The sequence below is a fragment of the Tenebrio molitor genome, chromosome 9 (assembly GCF_963966145.1).
Source record: "Tenebrio molitor chromosome 9, icTenMoli1.1, whole genome shotgun sequence".
NCBI lineage: Eukaryota > Metazoa > Arthropoda > Insecta > Coleoptera > Tenebrionidae > Tenebrio > Tenebrio molitor.
The window spans coordinates 8,492,655-8,510,553 of NC_091054.1; the positions used below are offsets into that span (position 1 = coordinate 8,492,655).

Consider the following 17,899-nt stretch of genomic DNA (forward strand, 5'->3'; position numbering starts at 1 on the left):
GCGAATTATTACCGGCGGAGGATTTTTTTCGCGAGCAATTTTAGATTACGACCAGAGACGGGTTTGTTTCAATTCCAGTCCGGGAAGTGCTCGACGACAGTTTAATAAAACTTCGCGATTCCGATGCCAATAATTATTTCAACAGGTCGGAGCGGCGAGGGAAATTTGCCTCATTTTATTAGGCGATAACTGCGGAATGCGGTGATAAGCCGAGGTCTCCCTGTTATGACGTAATCAGTGAATTGGAGCATTAAGAAGTCCGAACCAGATGGCATTTAAACCGATTGATGCTAAGACCCTTTGAACTTCATTCACTCCAAAATCTGCCTGTCAACGCTTCGCAATCGTGTGAAGGTGAAGTTTTTAAGCGCAAACGACGAAAAGACTTCATTTTATTTTTTTTTAATTGAACGATCTTCTCTACCGTTCTGTGATTTCCGTCCCTATTGATTTCTTTTCGCAGATAAAGTCAAGAGGGCTCCAATGAAAACTCAAGCAACTCAAACAGAAGCTTGTTTAGGTAGGAAGCCTCTACCACCTGGCAACATCAATTTGAGTCCCAGAACTATACACAGGGTAAGTTTTGTTTGCTTGATGATTGTTGAATTAATAACAGACCTACGCAAACAACCCTTAAATTAATGGTTTAATTACATCATTCAATTTCGCCCTGATAATACGTATAATAAACCATCGGGGTAATTACTTTCGCCGGTTTTCACCATGGCATCCGACGTTCTACAGGGGGGCTCAATTATTCGATGATCACTTGTACACAACGAGCAAATGGTTTGCCTCGTTAAAAACGATGAAATGCGCGAGGAACAATGATTTAAACTGCTTCAAGTCTCTAAAGAGAAACATCGGTGGTAATTTTACTGTTGCAAACATGGTGGATGCGCCGGGAAAGATTAACAATATTTCATGTAGGACGTTATGGTAAGAACTAAAAACTGTTTTGGCAAGTTGAAAATTCGTTTTGGTCCAGTCGATCTATGATGGCATTCATTTAATCACTTGCATTAATTCTAGGAGAAAAAAATACGACATACATTTGTACTGGAGCAAATGATAGGGAAATTATTTAAATACTTTATAAAAATTGTTTTAGTTTTTAAAATTAAGTTTTTGGATATTAATGATTGACGGTATTGTTGCTATTATAGTTTAGACCTTAGAGACATTCTAAAGAGCACCGCGAAATACTTCAATTTCGCGTGACAGCTAGTGACAATTTCCTAACAGCTCTCAGCTAAGACTTTCGAGCCTAATAACTCAGTTTTCCAGCGGATTTTTGTGAAATTTAAAATGCAGATATTTTAGACCGTGAAGAATAAAATCCCAGTAATGCAATCACCCAAGTCTTAAAAACGTAATTTTTACATGCCTTTTTAAAATGTTGAATCAATTAAGATTTACATAAAAAATTGATCGTCAATAAAAAATGCTGTAGGGAAAAACTCGTCCTTGAAAGACGTCTGGTTTGCAAGAAAAAAGCAAAAAACTCTGTTAAACGTGGCTGCAAATGCAAAAACGTAGACGCGTATGAAACAAACGCGCAATTTTGCAGAATTTTGGTCATCCCTTTTCGCAGAAGCGCAGGTGACATATTTGACGTTTATCTTGCTAACCTTACAAACACTTGCAAAGTTAAAGACAACATTTGGACATAATTTATTATACTGGATGCTTTAATTCTTCCATAAAGGATTAAAACACGATCGGGATATTTTAGCAAGGTAATTTAGTTCACGTACGATTCCTGTGTCTTCAAATAAATTGACGACTCTCTTAACCTTACATTTTGTAAAGCCTACATTTGGATAGTGTTCCACGAGAAAACGAACTGTGTCATTGAAGTTCTTACGACACTCTCCACAGGCAATTTTTTTTTCCTTTTTCAACAATATTGAAATTTCTGCCGTTGTAGTCTATTTTTAGAGTATTTTCAGTAAACTTTCACAATTTGACGTTTCTTATAAAGCGCGCCCAATTTTGACAGACTTTAAAGGGTGTATAAAATGTTGCTTGGCAATTACCAATTAATCATCAATTGTTTCAAAAGGTAACTGCTCAAATACCTTCAAATTTTACATTAAATTTTTAACGACAAAATCTAATCTTTTCGTTGAATCAGACAAGTGATTTACTTAATTGTTTGTGTAGACCCCTATTTTTTAATGTTTAACAATCTAATAATAATCGCGCATAATTTTCGATAAAAGAAACATGTGTTAAAATTACATTTTTTTACTTGAGGTAATTTTATTATTACTAATTGAACCTTCACGGTCTAAAATATCTGCATTTTAAATTTCATAAAAATCCGTTGGCAAATAACCGAGATATTAGGCTCGAAAGTCTTAGCTGAGACACCCTCTGTATACAGGGTGTTTGAAAATTGCTAGTACAAAAAAAAACTGTGGCATCTGGAAGCCCTAAGAAATCCAAGAAACCAATTTTTAATTTTTTAAAACAAAAGGGATAAAGTAACCCTATTCCTGCATATTCTACGCCTCAGGCGGGGCAATATTTTTTAAACCTTGGTAACCAAGCGTGATGATCGTAGTGATAATGAAGGACTATACAACAATATGAAAAATTTATATTTTTTTGCAAGATCTTGGCAACCACAGATTGACAGTTTAAGAACATCAAATTTTTTATTTCGTTATTGCTTAACAACGTGAAGTGTCTTTTTAAAATACCTTAACTCAGTGGTGCACTAACAATTTTAACCCAATTTTTAGTAATTTTTATCTCGAAAACTAGAGGATTTTTATTAGAATTTTCTTTTGCCGATGACTTCAACTCACCATCACCAATTACCAGTTTTTTTTTGTACTAGCAATTTTCAAACAGCCTGTATAAAAAGATCTAAATGTTGTCTGAAAACGTTCACAGTATCTAGATACTATAAAAAATTGTCTAATACCAGTTAGAAGAAGTTTGCAAATATTTTCAATTTTTGATATTGAAAAACACAAAATTGTAATTTCCATTTGTTGTAGCATTTATGTCAAAATTCTTGTTATTCTTTTAAATTGTAGATTTTTTGGGTCTCTGGACAATGGTGTACTGTTTTTGTATAAATGTCATTGTTTATTGAAAAATTCAAACTCTAGAATAGTGTGAAAATTAAAAGAAAATTAATTATGAACTTTATTGTAAAATGATTGTTAAAGAAAACAGCAATAATAATAATTTTCATCTGTCAGATTTTTATAAACGATTTGTTATAACCAAATTTGCAGTAAATGTTTATAACATAAAATTCTCTTTATTTTTACACATTTGGTGTTTTTTGTTTTTATGTAATTTTGTTCTTGATCCAATTTTAAATTATTTTTTTTATCTATTCAATTAAATTATTTTCAGATTTCTCGTTATTTCTTCTTGGTTTTTTATAAATTGTCATAAACAATTTATCAAGAGCGTTATTCGTTTCTGATGCCTTAACCTCTTCTTTAAACGAAATGGTAAATAACCATTAAAAAAAGTATATTTTTTTATTAATCGTTTTATTCTACTTTAATTGTTTATAAGATTGTAAAACGGAAACGTTTTGCAACACGAAAAATATTCCTGTACTTATCTGTTTGCCTTTTGTCTATATCTCTAAATTTTTGTAGTAATCGGTAATCTCAAAATGGATATCGATACAATAACTTGTTTATAAAAATCTTTAGCAAGAAATAACTTTGTTTCAAATCTTTGTTTTCTTTTAAACATTTTTCAGATCTAATCTATCGGGTGTTCATTTAAATTTCAGGTCAAAGTTTGCGTTGAAGAGTCGATTGTGAACGCACTACGGATTACGGATCAACGATCAACTGTTTAAGTCTTACCGTTGTTTGTGTTTTTAGACGAGTGGTGCTTTCACAATCGACTCTTCAACGCCAACTTTGACCCCGAAATTTAAATGAACACCCGATATAATAAGTACAGTAAAATCATGCAGAAATTTGGAAGAAACTTTGTGCTCTACAAAAGAAGTTCTGTACAATTTAACTCTTTCTGTACAAAGCATTCAAAAACGTATTTTTTTTATAGATTATTTAAACAATTTCTGAATATTTCTTCCGGTACAATGTATAATAGGGTCTAATAAACCGATCCCTACGAGTTATACAGGGTGATTCATATAGTATCATATCCAACCCCTGGACACTCTTACAAAAATGTTTAGGTTCTAACGTTAAAATTGTTGAAGATAAAGTATGTTGAAGGGTGTACTACCACCTTTTAAGAACTGCAGATAAATGAAAATATTTTACGTTGAAACAAACTGTCAGGCATTGTTGTCAAAATGAAACTAACTAAAGCGAACTTTATAATACCCATATTTTCTCTATAGCAACAATTGTTTGCTTCTATTATGACATTAATGACATTTGTTATACATTGGACGTAAAGTGGAATAATTTAGCGAAGAATGGCATTTACTAATACTGAAAAAACCAATATGGTAATTTTTGCCAATTTTTGATGTATGACTCAAAATTGTATTGTCAAGAGCCTTTTGAGACCGGAATCTGCCGCTGGTTGAAATATCTATGAAACTATATGAATCACCCTGTATATGATTTTACTTTTAGAATGAACGAAAGCAAAATTTTAAATAAAATTTAATTTAGGTGGACTATTTTTCGAGTGAATATTTCACCAGTTTTTACTTAAACTAACTTAAAAACTTTTAAAAAGCTCGCTCCAACTCGCCCTCGTAACGAGAATAACGAGTTTCTGCGGACAGATTTTGCGAATCTTTTAGGGGAACGTGATGGTCTCGTTTGGCGAAAAAAGTAAGTCGGACTGGCTCTTACCTCCGAGAGATCCGACCTTAATGGAGAACAATTGCGTTCTTCCATCTGACGAGCTCCGAAAGATGGATAAATATTGATGTAATAAAGAACGCGTTTCTACCGAAGCGGACCGTTTTAATTTTAATTCATTAGGCGGGCGCTCAATAGGATCACTAAGCGAGTTGTTTTTTTCTTTGGGCTGTTGATTCTGCTCTTGGGGACGGGCGTGGGCGGCGAAACTTCGCAGAATCGGATGTCAGAGCTTTGTGTACTTCAATACTCAGTAATTCTGTTTGTTCACATGTCCGTCCATTCAACTGGGACATCATTGCGGAATCAGTTCTTTCAACTCGATTTCCTCAATCGTACGATTTCAATCCAGCGGTTAATAGTTGGAGTATTTCAATATTTGATTAGATGTGAACGATGGCGCTTTGTTCTATTGTCCGAGCTTCCCCCGGTGATGAATAAAAGATCGGCTCCGTCTGGCGCGTGGGTCTCTTCATCACCTTACATTTTCCATCGTTAACGCATTTTAAGAGAAAGAGCAAAGCCGCAGATGATCGAGCGTTCGCAGAAAGTAAGAGTTCAAGATGGATCATGGCCGAGAATTAATCTCGTTCAAGCCACGCGATCTTTTTAGATTTAAATTTGGCGCTTTCGATTGTGACGTCACGATTGTGAAACGTTGCCAACTATTTTGACCCGGTGACATTTTAATTTTTTGCAAGTGTCACAACCTTAATCGATGGTGCGACAATAATTCAGGTGTGCTACCCTCGCAAATGTCAAATCGAAAATCCCCCATTCAGATTTATTTATGGGGTTGTGACGTACGCAAAACACCCACTTAACGAGGGTGGGAGGCGCACGAAATCCAAGTCTTTAACGAAGTTCTCAACTTAGCGCAATTTCTTTTCTTCTAAGTTTATCCGGGAATGCACTCCACTAATTGGAAAGTTGGTGGATTTTGGGCAAACAACTGGTGAGGTTGGTAGTTCTTTTTTTCAAAGTTTCGATTAGATTGGTGTTTGCTACGAGACTCTTGAAAAATTTAAAACAATGAAAACTTTGATGTTCACTCGATGAAGTCTCAAGTCGAGTTTAACTTGCTGTCAAAAAACAAGATCGAACAAGCTCCACTTGGAAGTTCAAAGTTATGCATTAAATGTCAAAAGTCAGTGGTGCCCTCTTTGTCGCGGTATGATAACTAATGATGCGGCGCAAGTTTTGTGGGTCCGATGTCTGTCATTTTTCTTCTGCTTAGGTGAAAATGGTGTCCCAAGGGGCCCAAACCAACGGTTTTTTGATCAACGGTCGCAAACTGATCAAATCGTTCTCTGAGGCAGGGACGAAATTCGGCACGCCCTCCGAGTTCAGTCCCTTCGAAACCATCACCGACCACGAGCCCCTGCAGCGCACCCAGTCCGACGAGCCCCCTCGCTCCCCGTTCATAGTCACCTCCCCGCCGCTCCTCCTCCTTCCCGAGCCGCCGAGCGACTCGTCCTCGCTGTCGCGCTCCGACCACGAGTCCGAGGACTCCGAGTCTAAAAAAGAAATCTTCATTGATTTCAAGCCGCAAGTTCCGCCGATGCAGGGCAAGCTGGTCAAGAGGCCCCTCACGAAGACGGTGTCCGACGGGGAGATGCTGCTGGAGCAGCGCAAGACGATCAAGATCGAAGACGTGCCCTTGGTCATCGACAAACCCGTCATTTCGTTCAGTCACGACAACATCGTCTCCTCGGAAGAGGAGCACCGGAGCTTCACTCCCTACTTCCAGAAGGCGCCCATACGCCACGAGGGGATCTGCCGTCCTCTCGGGGAGAGCGTCTACTCGTCGCTCTCCTTCGAGGAGAACAACTTCCACACGCAGGACTCCATCGACGAGGAGTTCCACGAGAATCTTATCTACAACAGGATGTACATCCGGCAGGAGGCGATTGACAACGAGCTGGCCCTGAGGATGCCGTCGGAGGGGTATTCGCCCAACGATGAGTGCGTCGTACCCTCGGTTTGTCTGCTCCCTGACAGAAAACTCTCGCCTTTCGCTTCCAACGATTCACTAGCGAATGACATCAGGTAATTTGACACCTGCCAACTGTCTAACTTGACATCTGTCAATTGTCACTCGCCACAAACTTTGTTACAATTGTTTCTAGTGAATTTAAACATTAAAAAAAATTTGGACACCGGGTAACTTGACACCTGTCAACTGTCTAACGACTCTAACTTGACATCTGTCAATTGTCAGTTGCGACAAATTAATACGAAATGGAAAAGAGTTTCTTATGATTATTTTTGGTGAATTTAAGAGCAAATAGAATTTCGTTTCAGTGTTGTGCTTCCAGTTAACAAAACATTGACCGTTTATTATTTTAATTTGAAGTTTCTGTTTTATGCACTAGTGGAGTTTTGTTTCAGTAACAGTACAAATGGACGCATTAAAATCATTTCACCGCAAAATACAATTTACATAAAACTCAACACGTAGCAATTACGCTCCCAAAACACGCAAAATGATTAAAATCCGAAAATATCGCTTTTCCTCTCTTCGTTCGCCTTAATTAACAATTAAAATCTTTTTAATTGATATGAAACTTGAAGAATATTGACGCTCATTTCCTTTTTTCTACGTTTAATTTCGAAGCAAATCCTCTTCTATTAGCTTCGGGTGGATTAGAAAGAGCTTTTAAATTAAATTTGAATGTATTTCAACTAGAGCGAATTTTCCATTAGAGCACCTCCTTTTTAATTCATCCCGCGTTCAAAATCGATGACGGCATAAATCCACGAAAAAATCACATCTCGCAGGCTCCACATTTTATTATCGTCACCATAAGTGGAAGCGACGTCTTAAACTTATTACAGGCAGACTCAGGCTCTTGACGGATTACTCGTCTCTCCCCATTAAATCTGAGACCACCCTCTTGTCTTGTTCTTCTCGAAAGATGACCCTAGCGCTCGCTTCCAGAGACCACTCCGACGGCATCTGGAACGAGTCCCAGGCCACAGTGCTCCAGGTGGACTCCGGAACCGACAACGGCACCGCCCTCAGCAGCTCGGAGATGACGTCGGTCACATCGCCGGGCTCCGCCATCTTGCTGACGCCGTCGTCGCGACGCAAACACCTCCTGATGATGCAGCACCAGCAGAGGTCCTCCATGGACACCGAGGCCCTGGAAGAGGAGTTCGTCGAACAGGTGCGCGCCACTGGCGCTCTCATTTTAATTAAGCGTCACCAGTTAATCCCCGAAAGTTTAAAATTACTAAAGAACGATATTACAGACCCAAGCTCTTTTCTGTTCCTGGTAGAGTTGCAAAAGTTTCTTTGATCTGGCATTATGCGATGTTCAGGTTCATTAGATCGACGGAGGAAATGAGAATTTGGCGTAATAACGGAACCGAGTCGCGCCGCAGTGGCGTCCGTGAACTCTCGACCCCCTCCCGAGGAGTCCTCGTGATTTTAATTTAATTCTAAATTAATGGCGCCGGTCAAGATTCATTCAGGAGGGCTTCCAGCATTGTGTTGGGTCGAGTCTGGAGAGGTCTTCACTAAAAAAAAAAAATTTCACCGAAAATGGGTTCGCTTTATTATTATTATAAAATAGGTTTCGGGTGGTCCTTTAATTAAAATCTTTCCTCTGCTTTGTTTCCTTGTTTTGCGGGTTCAGTTATTGCCGCAGCTTAAGTTGTAATTTGCGTTGTTAAAAAATGTAGCAAGAAATTGCATTTGCAGAGCGAGACCTCCCCCCGGATAGTTATCGACAAGCCGAGCAAGACTCTGGAGCCGCCCATCAAGCAGCAGTTCTTGACGCCTCAGCGGACTATTTCTCCCACTTGGAGGCGGCGCACCCCCGAGACCCCGTCGGAGTCGCCCCTGCCGGCCATCGTGCCGGACCTCCTCCTCGCGCGTACAGATTCCTGCAAGACCAACACCGACGTCTCCGAGAGTACGACGACCGACGACTACATCACTGCCAACTCGGGAACCGACAGTTCGCGGAAGAGCGGATCGACGAAGGTCGTAGCCGGGATTGCAGTTTCCTGTATCGATCTGACCGTGGGGGGTTCACAGGGCGTCGATCTCTACAACCTGCACGCGCATCACCAAGACGGAAGCTCGTTCGAAAGCAACAAAGGCGACATCTTCGGCGACGACATGGTGGTCCCCTCGTTCTCGCCCCCCCTGATCCTTGAAGAAGCTCACACTTTATCTAACACCCCAGTGCCTGAGGTGCGTACTGGCCGCTCAACTCCGTCCGACACGAGCTCCTCCTGCGGAAGCTACAGCGTTGACGGATCCTGTCCCGATCTGCTCGAAAGATCCAAAGTGCCTTCAGCCACCAAACCCGCTTCGGAAGACGAGAGGAGCACGCGGTACGAATCTCCCGTTTACTACGAATCGCCAGTCGACGAGGGGTCAGAACGCGTCCGGTTCCGAATCCACGAAATAATCTCGATTTTTGTGCGGTTTCAGATGGAAGAATGACGACTTCGGTCGCGAACCCAAACCCGCCAAACGCCGACCCTTCACTCTCGACATCAACAAACACCAAGACACCTACACCCTCTCACCCAACAGCAAGCACAAGACTTACAAGAAGGAGGCGAAATCGTCGCCGTCGAGCGAGAAGCCCAAGAGGTCCAAGTCGAGAACGCGAAGTCCAATGCAAACGCACAAAAAACATTACCAAATCAAGAAATCCGCCACGGTCTACGGAAGAATAGAGATACCGCAGCCGGAGGACCGCTACAAGATCAATCTGGATGAGAGCAAGGCGACGTCGGACGAGTCCAGCTGCGACTTCGGCGTCAAGTACACGACGAGTCAGACCTCTCCGAGGAAGGGAAAGAAGCTGAAGGACAACAATCGGAGGAAGTCGCTGCCGAGGTCGCCCACAGGGCAGAGGATCAAGAAGACCAACTTCGAAGAGAAGCCTTCGAGCTTGCCGGGAAGCTTGTCTCGACGAAAGTCGTCCAAGAGCAAAAGTCTCCAACCGGAAGACGCCAAAAGCACTTTGGCGCTCTACAGGTAAGTTTCCAAGGATTTCCGAGGAGAGGGATGCGATGGCTTTTGTCCGCAGTCCGGCGAGTTCTCCCGGCAAGAAGCGGCACAGCCCGCAGCGCAGCCCCGAACCCACCAAGCTGAAAGCCCTCAGCGCCGAGTCGCTACGTTCCGTCAGCCCCGGCAGCGACAGCGTGTTCTACAGCGACCCCAGCAGCCATACCGCCGACCACCAGGTGCACTGTCTGCACTGCGGCAAAGAGGTGGACATCGTGACGACCGACGACCCGGACAAGAGCATCAGCAGCAACGGCACCCACCACGACATAGTCCAGCCGCCTGCCGGCTTCGAGGACTCCCCCAGGACCAAGCACCCCACGGGACGCCTCTACAAGAAGCTGGACCGGAGGTTCCGCTCCGAAGACCGCACCCAGACGGATTACAGACGGCACAGGTACAAGCCAGACGTCCGGGCGAAGGTAAGTTGATTGTGAAGGGTTTGGGATGAGACTGAGCGGGGGATAGTCGGAGGAGCGGGGCGCGAAGACCTACAGGGCGAAGCTGAGGCCGATGGCCAAGTCGACGGACAACAGCCAGGAGGTGCTGAAGGCGACGGATTCGAGTCCGAGCGTGCTGCCAGGGGCCCCGGAAGACGAAGATGACCAAGGGATTTATGATGTGCCTTACATGGAAGGGTGCTGGATATACATCGACGAAAGGGACGAAGTGCACACGTGGAACAAGGGGTACACTCCAACAGGTGCGTGAGTTCGGGTGAAGTTTGCACGTGTTGAGTTGTTTTTTCTGGCTAGAACAAGAACCACCCTCTCGTCGGGATTCCGTGTCCAGCACCGAGTCCGAGCAAGAATTCCGCAAACGCTATCAAGCCGTCACACATCGAATGGTCCATCGAAAATCTTGCCTCGAAATGTACAAAAGACAGACGTCAAGGTCGTTTGGTGAGTACCAAACAATCCAACCCATTTTTTGACGTTTTAGGTTAGGTAACGTGCCTACTCGCTCCCCTCGACGATTCCTTTCAAAATTACTCGTTTCCTGTTTTGCAGTCCTGGCCCACCCCTCCGCACCTCTTCCTGCTTCGAATGCAGCGCCTGAAAATTGCCGAAACTGATTTAATTAAACTAATTCGATTCGCTCGGTTTGTGCGCAAGAATCCGTATTCCGTCCCGACATTAGCGAGTTTACCAACTTGATAGAAATAAATCTTTTATGCTTGAGCATAAACGAAAGTACTACTCATTGTTTCCAGCAATAAATTATTCCGTGCCATCGTAAAGCCAAGAATTATATTCCATTATAAACAAACTCAATTAGGTAGATCTAATAAATTTTAATAACTTCCGGTGGGTTTACGCAGCCGTAGGTGCTGTACAGGTGGTCCAAAATACCCCAGGTGAATGCTACACAGTGCAATAGAAGTGCAAACAAAATGTCTATTTATTAGAACGACTAACATCCTACACGACAGTCTCGAAAAAAAATTTAAAATATCTTAATTAGCACTGTGAAAAATGATAAACAATGAAAATTGCAAAGTGACAAGTGTGAGCTGTCAAATGTCATTTTCACACCATAAATCACAGCCAACTACGCTGTAAAAACATTATTTTATAACGTCACGGCACACTATTTGTGTGAGAGAAAGTAAATATTAAATTTAGATTCGTGATTCTGCAAGACGCCAAAGTGGTTGGAGAGTCTGGTGCCAGCGGCGAAGAGGGAATTTGGTGGCGGCTGCGCCATCTGTAGTCGACTGGCCACGATTGTGTGCAGATCTCTGAGGCGTTTTATTTTTGGACCACCTGTAATCGCGCATTATACTAATTAAAACAAAGTCTGTGCAGAAGCCCAGAAACTTTTATAAATACGGTGGTCGTCAATGGGGATTGCATTCATGCTTCATAAGATTTATAAATAATGAGTAAAGGAGCAGTATTTTTAGAGTTGTTGAGAATGTGGCGCACTTAAAATAACTCGACGTTCAGTATTCACGCAAAAATGAAACGGTTGTAATGTCAAGCTCGTATCCGTTGTGGTGGTGATTTTTGGCCGCGGTTTCTGTTTGCGCAAGGACTCGACACTTCATTAATGGCATTAGGTATGGCAGTTTTTCTTTTGTGTGGAAATCGTCGGACCTGCCCCAATTTTATCGCCGCCGTTTCTCTCTTTCCCATTAGCAAATGGAACAGCGGCGGAGCCACCCCACGACAATGCCCAATTACGCAATAAATTAGAGGAGATATTAAAGCTAATGTTGGTCATTTGGTGTCGGGAAAATCAAGCCCTGAGGCTCGCGTCGGGCCAACGAAACGGTACTATTTCTCATTTTTAATTGCGAATTTTCCACGCCGCTAACATTCCTCGTTCGCTTTTATTGACAGGAATTTTCCTTAATAAAGTCCCACATACTTTTTTTAATTTGACGCCTAGGAATTCCGGTCAAGGTTGGCCGTGTTGTTCAGGATCAGGTTTCAGGGACGCGCTTGCTAGATTTTAACGAACGCTTTTCCCTCATTCTGCCTTTTCATTCCGCTCTCTTTTCGCATTTAATGCATCACCGCCCTTCAAACAAGTCTAGACGTTTCATCAAACGAGAAGTTTATAACTTTTGCATTAAAACTGAACGAAAAGAACACCCCCAAAATGAAAACTCGTTTCGAGCGATGTTGGTGTAGGTTAGTTAATTAAATTTTATGGGATGGCCATCCTGTTAATGGCCTGTCACTTGCACACTTGATTTGATTTACGTCCAGCGGTACCAACCTGTTTTGTTCCAATTATTTACATTTGCCCGTAAAATCACACAAATTTACCTTGAAAAATCCATTTCAATTCAGAACAACACCTATAACTTTACTAACTAACCATAAAAACGTTCAATTGTTCAATTTGTTTTCTGACACTTAACATGTCAAAAATGACACATGACAGTTAGCAGAAAGTACAATTGAAACTAATGTTCTAACACGGCTTGACTCTATTTGCACTGCTGCCAACCCACTTTGTTTCCTAATTTGCTTTTCACAGTCCTAGTAATTTTATTGCTAGAGATTGGAAGCACTGAAAGCGAAGTAGAATTTATTGTTGCGTGTGATTTCTTCTTCCCCCAACTAATGAGATTCACACCGAGCGTTGATAATTCCTTTTTCCGCTTTCTGCAAGCGACGAACTAGCAGTTTCAGCTGAGACACACGTTTCTTTTGTAGAATGCGACAAAACCGTCGTCGTCCATCGTGAATCCGGTGAATTCGGATTTCGCATCCACGGTTCAAAACCCGTCGTGGTTTCAGCAATCGAACATGGAACACCAGCTGAAACTTCAGGACTTGAAGTCGGGGACATAGTCTTAGCAGTGAATGGAGTCAGCGTGTTGGATAAGAGTCATTCGGAGGTGGTGAAGATCGCTCACGCGGGGAGCGACACCTTATCACTAGAGGCAAGTGTTGGCAGTCTGTGGATGTGCCAGGTGGGGGATGGATATATCTTGTCGTTTCAGGTAGCCCGGACGTGCTACGCTCTGAACAGCCCCCAAGACGAGCATTCCTCTGTCGCCCTCTACAGCGGGTACTTGTGGAAACAGAGCGGGTATGCGAGCGGCGCCGCCACCAACAAGTGGATCCGTCGCTGGTTTTGCCTGAAGCAGAACAATTGCCTTTACTACTATAAGACTGATTCGGTGAGTAGAAGAAAAGAGTAACACTGTCGGGAGCCTTCCTGTGCGTCGTTGCAGGAGAAACAACCAGTTGGGGTGGTGATGTTGTTCGACCACGAGGTGAAGAAGCAAAACGACGACGACGACGGCCTCTCCAAGCCGTACAGATTCGTGGTGTACAAGCCGGAGGCGGTTCCGTTGCACCTGGCGGCGGACAACGCCACCGCCCTCAACAGGTGGATCGAGGTGGTGTCCAGAGCCATCAGCGACAGTCAAACAGTAGACGACTTCCTCGAAAGGACGAAGAAGAACTTGGCGGCGGCGCCCAACGCCATAACCACTCCCGATTGTTTCGGCTACTTGGTCAAGCTGGGGACCCAATGGAAGTCGTGGAGCAAGAGGTACTGCGTGCTCAAAGACGCCTGTCTCTACTTCTATCAAGACGCCAACGCCAAGTGTGCGTTCGGTGGGTTTTTGCCGCTTGTGCGACAGTTTTGTTGGAGAGAGGGTCATGTTGCAGGTGTCGCTTATCTCCAAGGGTACAGAGTGCAGCAGTCCATAACTGGTAGTAAGAAGCACGCTTTCGAGATAATTCCTCCGGATCCGAGCAAGAAGCATTTCTATTTCCACACGGAGTCGGACGCTGACAGGAAGAGGTGAGTAGGGAGAGAGTGGAGGTGGCGTAGTGACGGCGCGTTTCAGGTGGATCGCCGCCCTCGAGTATTCCATTGACAGATGGCTCAAGATCCAGTAGGGCCAACCGCTAAACGAAACTGAAGCGACATATTGTTTCATGGCGAAATCGATGTTTAAAAACCAAATATCACTAATGTAGAGATGCATGTTTTTATTATCATTATTAATTGAGAAGAGTAATTCATTGCTCAATTATTTCCTTGTGTAAATTGATTTGTATTATTGTTTATAATAAAACTGGTACTATACTTAAATTACGCACTGCCATATTGTAAATAGAATAAAGACGATACAAATAAAACGAGTCACCTTGGACTTGGACATTTTGACGTTTATTGACAGATGACAGATTGACATCATGATCGACTCCCCCGCTCAGCCGATCGAAGCCAGACATTCTGCGAGCAGAAAGTCTAGCCCTTTGTTCGACGATTGTGAGTTGAGTCCCACGGAGTCTCATTTTCTAACAGACCAGTTTAGATCCTAAGGCCAAAGAAGATGACTTTATCAAACAGATGCAAGGACTGATTCGGGGAAACTCCCTCTTGAATTATTTTCTTCGCATGTCCTGGGTTCACAAGGTTGAGTTTTTGACCAAGTTGATCAAACGATGCAGAACTATCGGGACCTTGTCACTCTTGCTGAACACCCTGTACTCTGTCACCGGAAAAATCGTCTTCTATTGCAAGAGCACGTGAGTTTTCCCACAGGTAAAACTGATAATTTAGATTGGTACTACTAGAACTCGCACACCAATCAACTACGACAAAATCCTGAACGACCACGACAGAATGCTTGACTTTGAAGTACTACAGGAAAACATTCATTCTGATTTGCTCTGGTTCGAGACCATTGACGACAAGGAGCAAGCCGCGTATGTTATTAGTGAGTGTAGCATCTTCTACAGTACTAGTAGTACAAGTAGCTGTGGTGGTTTTAGTGCTGGTAGAAGTAGTTTCACAAATAAAAGATGTGAAGCAACTGTTTGCTTGTAAATAGATTTAATATTCTCTTTTGGTGCTTTTATGCAATTGTGTTGGCAGCCTTGCTCCGAATTTCTGGTGGCGCCATAATCTCGAAATTGTACAAACGCATACTAAAACTTTATACGGAACGTGTCCACGAGCTCGCTTTGTTAGCATCGGCATCAAAGGAAGCGAACAACAGCGAAGAGGAAGAACAACAATCAAAACCTTTCGAATATCCACATGATCCAGATGATCCCAAACACCAAAAGTGTCTCAAACTGGAGAAACTCTGGAACGAGACGATGGTTCATTTTAGAAAGGAAGTTGAAAAGCACCAACCAAAAACTAAGAAGGAGAAGGATCACGCGAAAAAAGGAAAGAAGAAGAAGAAAGGAAGCAAAACGAAGAGTACCGGTAAGAGCAAGAAGGGGAAGAAAAAGGGAAAGAAGGGGAAGAAAAAGAAAAAGGGGAAGAAGGGACAACCAGTCGATTGGGTACTTTAATATACACTGGCGAGAACGGATTTGAATGATGAGGTTTCAGATCCAGATTATGCCTATTTGGCTAGTGAAGAAAATCTTCAGTTATTTGGACAAGAAATCGTTGGCTAGGGCAAAAAAAGTGAACGAGTTTTGGAAGTGGGCGGTTACGGAGCTCCTGAAAGATCGGAAAGCGCGAAAACTCCTGGACAAAGCTAACCAAAAGTTGAAAGTACATAAAGTGTGGGTGAAAAATTTCCGTTTTGATTTGTCGTGATTTCAGGATGCCGCTGGTGGGGAGTGTGCCCTTCCAGAAGACGTCACTTTCAAAACTCCAACACCCAGAGTGAGTCACACACAAAAACGGATAAACAAGTTGCAAGAGCGTGGGACGATTTTGGAGGAGTTGAGACACATTTCTGACGGAGTTCTGGATACTCGCTGTCTCGTGGTGGAGGCTTGCAGAGTAGATGTTTTCGTTTGATGGGTTCTTCCACGTCAAACATTTTCTTGTAGACGTTTGCCGACACGCTACCATATTTTGATCAGATTACCATGTTTCCAAGATTCGTCCGGACAAATTCTCCGCTCTACAAGAAACCAAAATATATTGTCAAAGACTACAAGATTATCTATGAAGAGCCAGACGATTCGCTGTCAGTTTCTCTAGACGATGCGAAGCTTTCTCGGCATGTGTACTCTTCAGACGAATCGACTAGCAGCGATGAAATGTCAAAGTAGACAGTGTCAATTGTCACAAAAAATTACTTTCGGTATAAATAAATAAATGAATAAATATGTATTGAACCGCAAAACGTATCAGAAAAATTTGCTACATTCGCTATACACTTTGGGACAATATTTTTTGGCAAACGCACTGTACGGCACTTCTTCACGAACTGAAATTTTCGTCTTGGCACTGAGGTTGTTCCAGAAGTGCACCACGTAACTATCCGACGCCAAGTTTTCAACTATTGCCGACTGGCTGTGGTTAAAATACATCTCCCACTTCTCCCAGGGCACGGGATAGAAAGTTTTAGAAGGGTACACCTTAAAACCCCCCGTACAAGTCTGCCCCACTAAGCTACCGACGTCTTCGCTCGCGCACAATTTCTTGGAGTCTTGTGATGACTCCAGGTCCATTGTTCGCCCAGTTTTCTCCGTTGAAATTGTCCCTTAAATCTTTCAAAGCAAGAGTTGCCAACTTGTGGCCAGCCCCTGTAGGCGCAAAACTCATAACTCCAGCGGCCACAAGAGAATCTGACTGGGCGCCGGAGTAGTTCGGGGCTAGTTCTTCCAGAGACTTGATCACTATCACGTCCAGATCTGCGTAGATGCCGCCATATTTCCACAACGTCAAGTATCTGTCAAAAAATCAGGGTTGTCGATTAAAATTCAAGTGTGAGGTTATGCTCACCGTAAAACGTCACTGGCGTGCGACTGAGGATACTTAGACTTGTCGATTTTGCCCCCCTTGTAGAGGTCCTCAACGGGGGTGTCTTTCACGTATCTTTCAAAATCTAAATGTCCAATTTTGACGTTCTTGTACGAGATCAGGGTTTGAAGGAAGGTGTCTGATTCGGTCCCTTCGAATTGAATATACCGGGTGATACATACAGGAGGTACACTTCGTAGTTGGGGTGGGTCCTGGCGGCGGATTCCACGGCGCATGCTTGGCGAGAAGTGATCACGATTTTTCCGTTTAGGTCAGAATTGCAAGAGGTCTCGTGGAAAAAAATCGATTTGCCTTTGGGTGGATTGAGGTCTGATACGTCTGGTAGCGAGTCAGATCTGTGGTGGTAGCACTGAATGTTATCAACTGGTGATTTTCGAGTACGTGCTATCAAAAAGTATACAAAGATTAGCGACACAATGGACAACAATAAGAAGATTCTACGATTCATTTTGAATTATATGTATTATGTAGCTGAGAGATTTTTTAGTCCGTACAGGCTTGGTTCACATTTCTTGCACTGTGTCGAATAGCGTCGCCATTTTACAGTTTATCACACACATCTTTCATGAGAGCTTGGGGTTAAAAAGAAGAATAGAACGATTCTGTAAATGAAACAATGTAGAACAATTTTGGTTCTGTTTGCCAACTTACCTCTTATGGGTCTAGGTGGTGAATATTTCCACAGTGTTTATATCACTTGCTCATGCCGAACTATTTTGGATTACGTCATTTAGAATTGGGTATGATAAGATAAAAAAAAAATTATCAGGATGAGTAAGTGATGGTATACCGTATACCTATATACATATACTGATAAAAG

At 42.7% G+C, this 17,899-nt stretch overlaps 2 protein-coding genes and 1 pseudogene across 7 annotated transcripts in view; 2 read left to right on the forward strand and 1 right to left on the reverse strand.

Moving 5' to 3' along the window:
• The window catches only part of LOC138139239 (uncharacterized), a 37,968-nt gene extending 23,477 nt beyond the window's left edge, over positions 1 to 14,491 (forward strand). The window contains exons 7-20 of one of the 6 annotated variants that reach the window (XM_069059443.1): positions 464 to 576; positions 6,070 to 6,881; positions 7,774 to 8,002; positions 8,539 to 8,823; positions 8,878 to 9,221; positions 9,280 to 9,834; positions 9,887 to 10,286; positions 10,333 to 10,567; positions 10,620 to 10,766; positions 13,035 to 13,268; positions 13,329 to 13,504; positions 13,559 to 13,946; positions 14,001 to 14,136; positions 14,183 to 14,491. In XM_069059443.1, the coding sequence (XP_068915544.1) occupies positions 464 to 576; positions 6,070 to 6,881; positions 7,774 to 8,002; positions 8,539 to 8,823; positions 8,878 to 9,221; positions 9,280 to 9,834; positions 9,887 to 10,286; positions 10,333 to 10,567; positions 10,620 to 10,766; positions 13,035 to 13,268; positions 13,329 to 13,504; positions 13,559 to 13,946; positions 14,001 to 14,136; positions 14,183 to 14,234 (4,106 nt within the window). In that variant the 3' untranslated portion in view covers positions 14,235 to 14,491. Of the gene's footprint in view, positions 1 to 463; positions 577 to 6,069; positions 6,882 to 7,773; positions 8,003 to 8,538; positions 9,222 to 9,279; positions 9,835 to 9,886; positions 10,287 to 10,332; positions 10,568 to 10,619; positions 10,767 to 11,764; positions 11,927 to 12,005; positions 12,141 to 13,034; positions 13,269 to 13,328; positions 13,505 to 13,558; positions 13,947 to 14,000; positions 14,137 to 14,182 lie in introns of those variants that run through there. The other 5 variants (XM_069059441.1, XM_069059442.1, XM_069059444.1 and 2 more) reach the window with 5 other exon arrangements.
• Positions 14,475 to 16,423, forward strand: LOC138139243 (uncharacterized). The gene is made up of 7 exons (XM_069059451.1): positions 14,475 to 14,610; positions 14,657 to 14,870; positions 14,919 to 15,061; positions 15,220 to 15,638; positions 15,688 to 15,855; positions 15,907 to 16,089; positions 16,140 to 16,423. The coding sequence occupies exons 1-7, from the start codon at positions 14,535 to 14,537 to the stop codon at positions 16,362 to 16,364; spliced, it is 1,428 nt and encodes a 475-aa protein (XP_068915552.1). The 5' UTR covers positions 14,475 to 14,534; the 3' UTR covers positions 16,365 to 16,423.
• LOC138139244 (lactosylceramide 4-alpha-galactosyltransferase-like) lies at positions 16,400 to 17,890 on the reverse strand (annotated as a pseudogene).
• Between the last annotated feature and the right edge of the window lie 9 nt (positions 17,891 to 17,899).

What these genes read in the sequence shown, in the direction of transcription:
- LOC138139243 (XM_069059451.1), top strand. Translation starts at nt 14,535, where the DNA reads ATGATCGACTCCCCCGCTCAGCCGATCGAAGCCAGACATTCTGCGAGC. An exon ending in TAGCCCTTTGTTCGACGATT is followed by an intron (nt 14,611 to 14,656) that starts GTGAGTTGAGTC and finishes AGACCAGTTTAG; the next exon opens with ATCCTAAGGCCAAAGAAGAT. An exon ending in AGGGACAACCAGTCGATTGG is followed by an intron (nt 15,639 to 15,687) that starts GTACTTTAATAT and finishes ATGAGGTTTCAG; the next exon opens with ATCCAGATTATGCCTATTTG.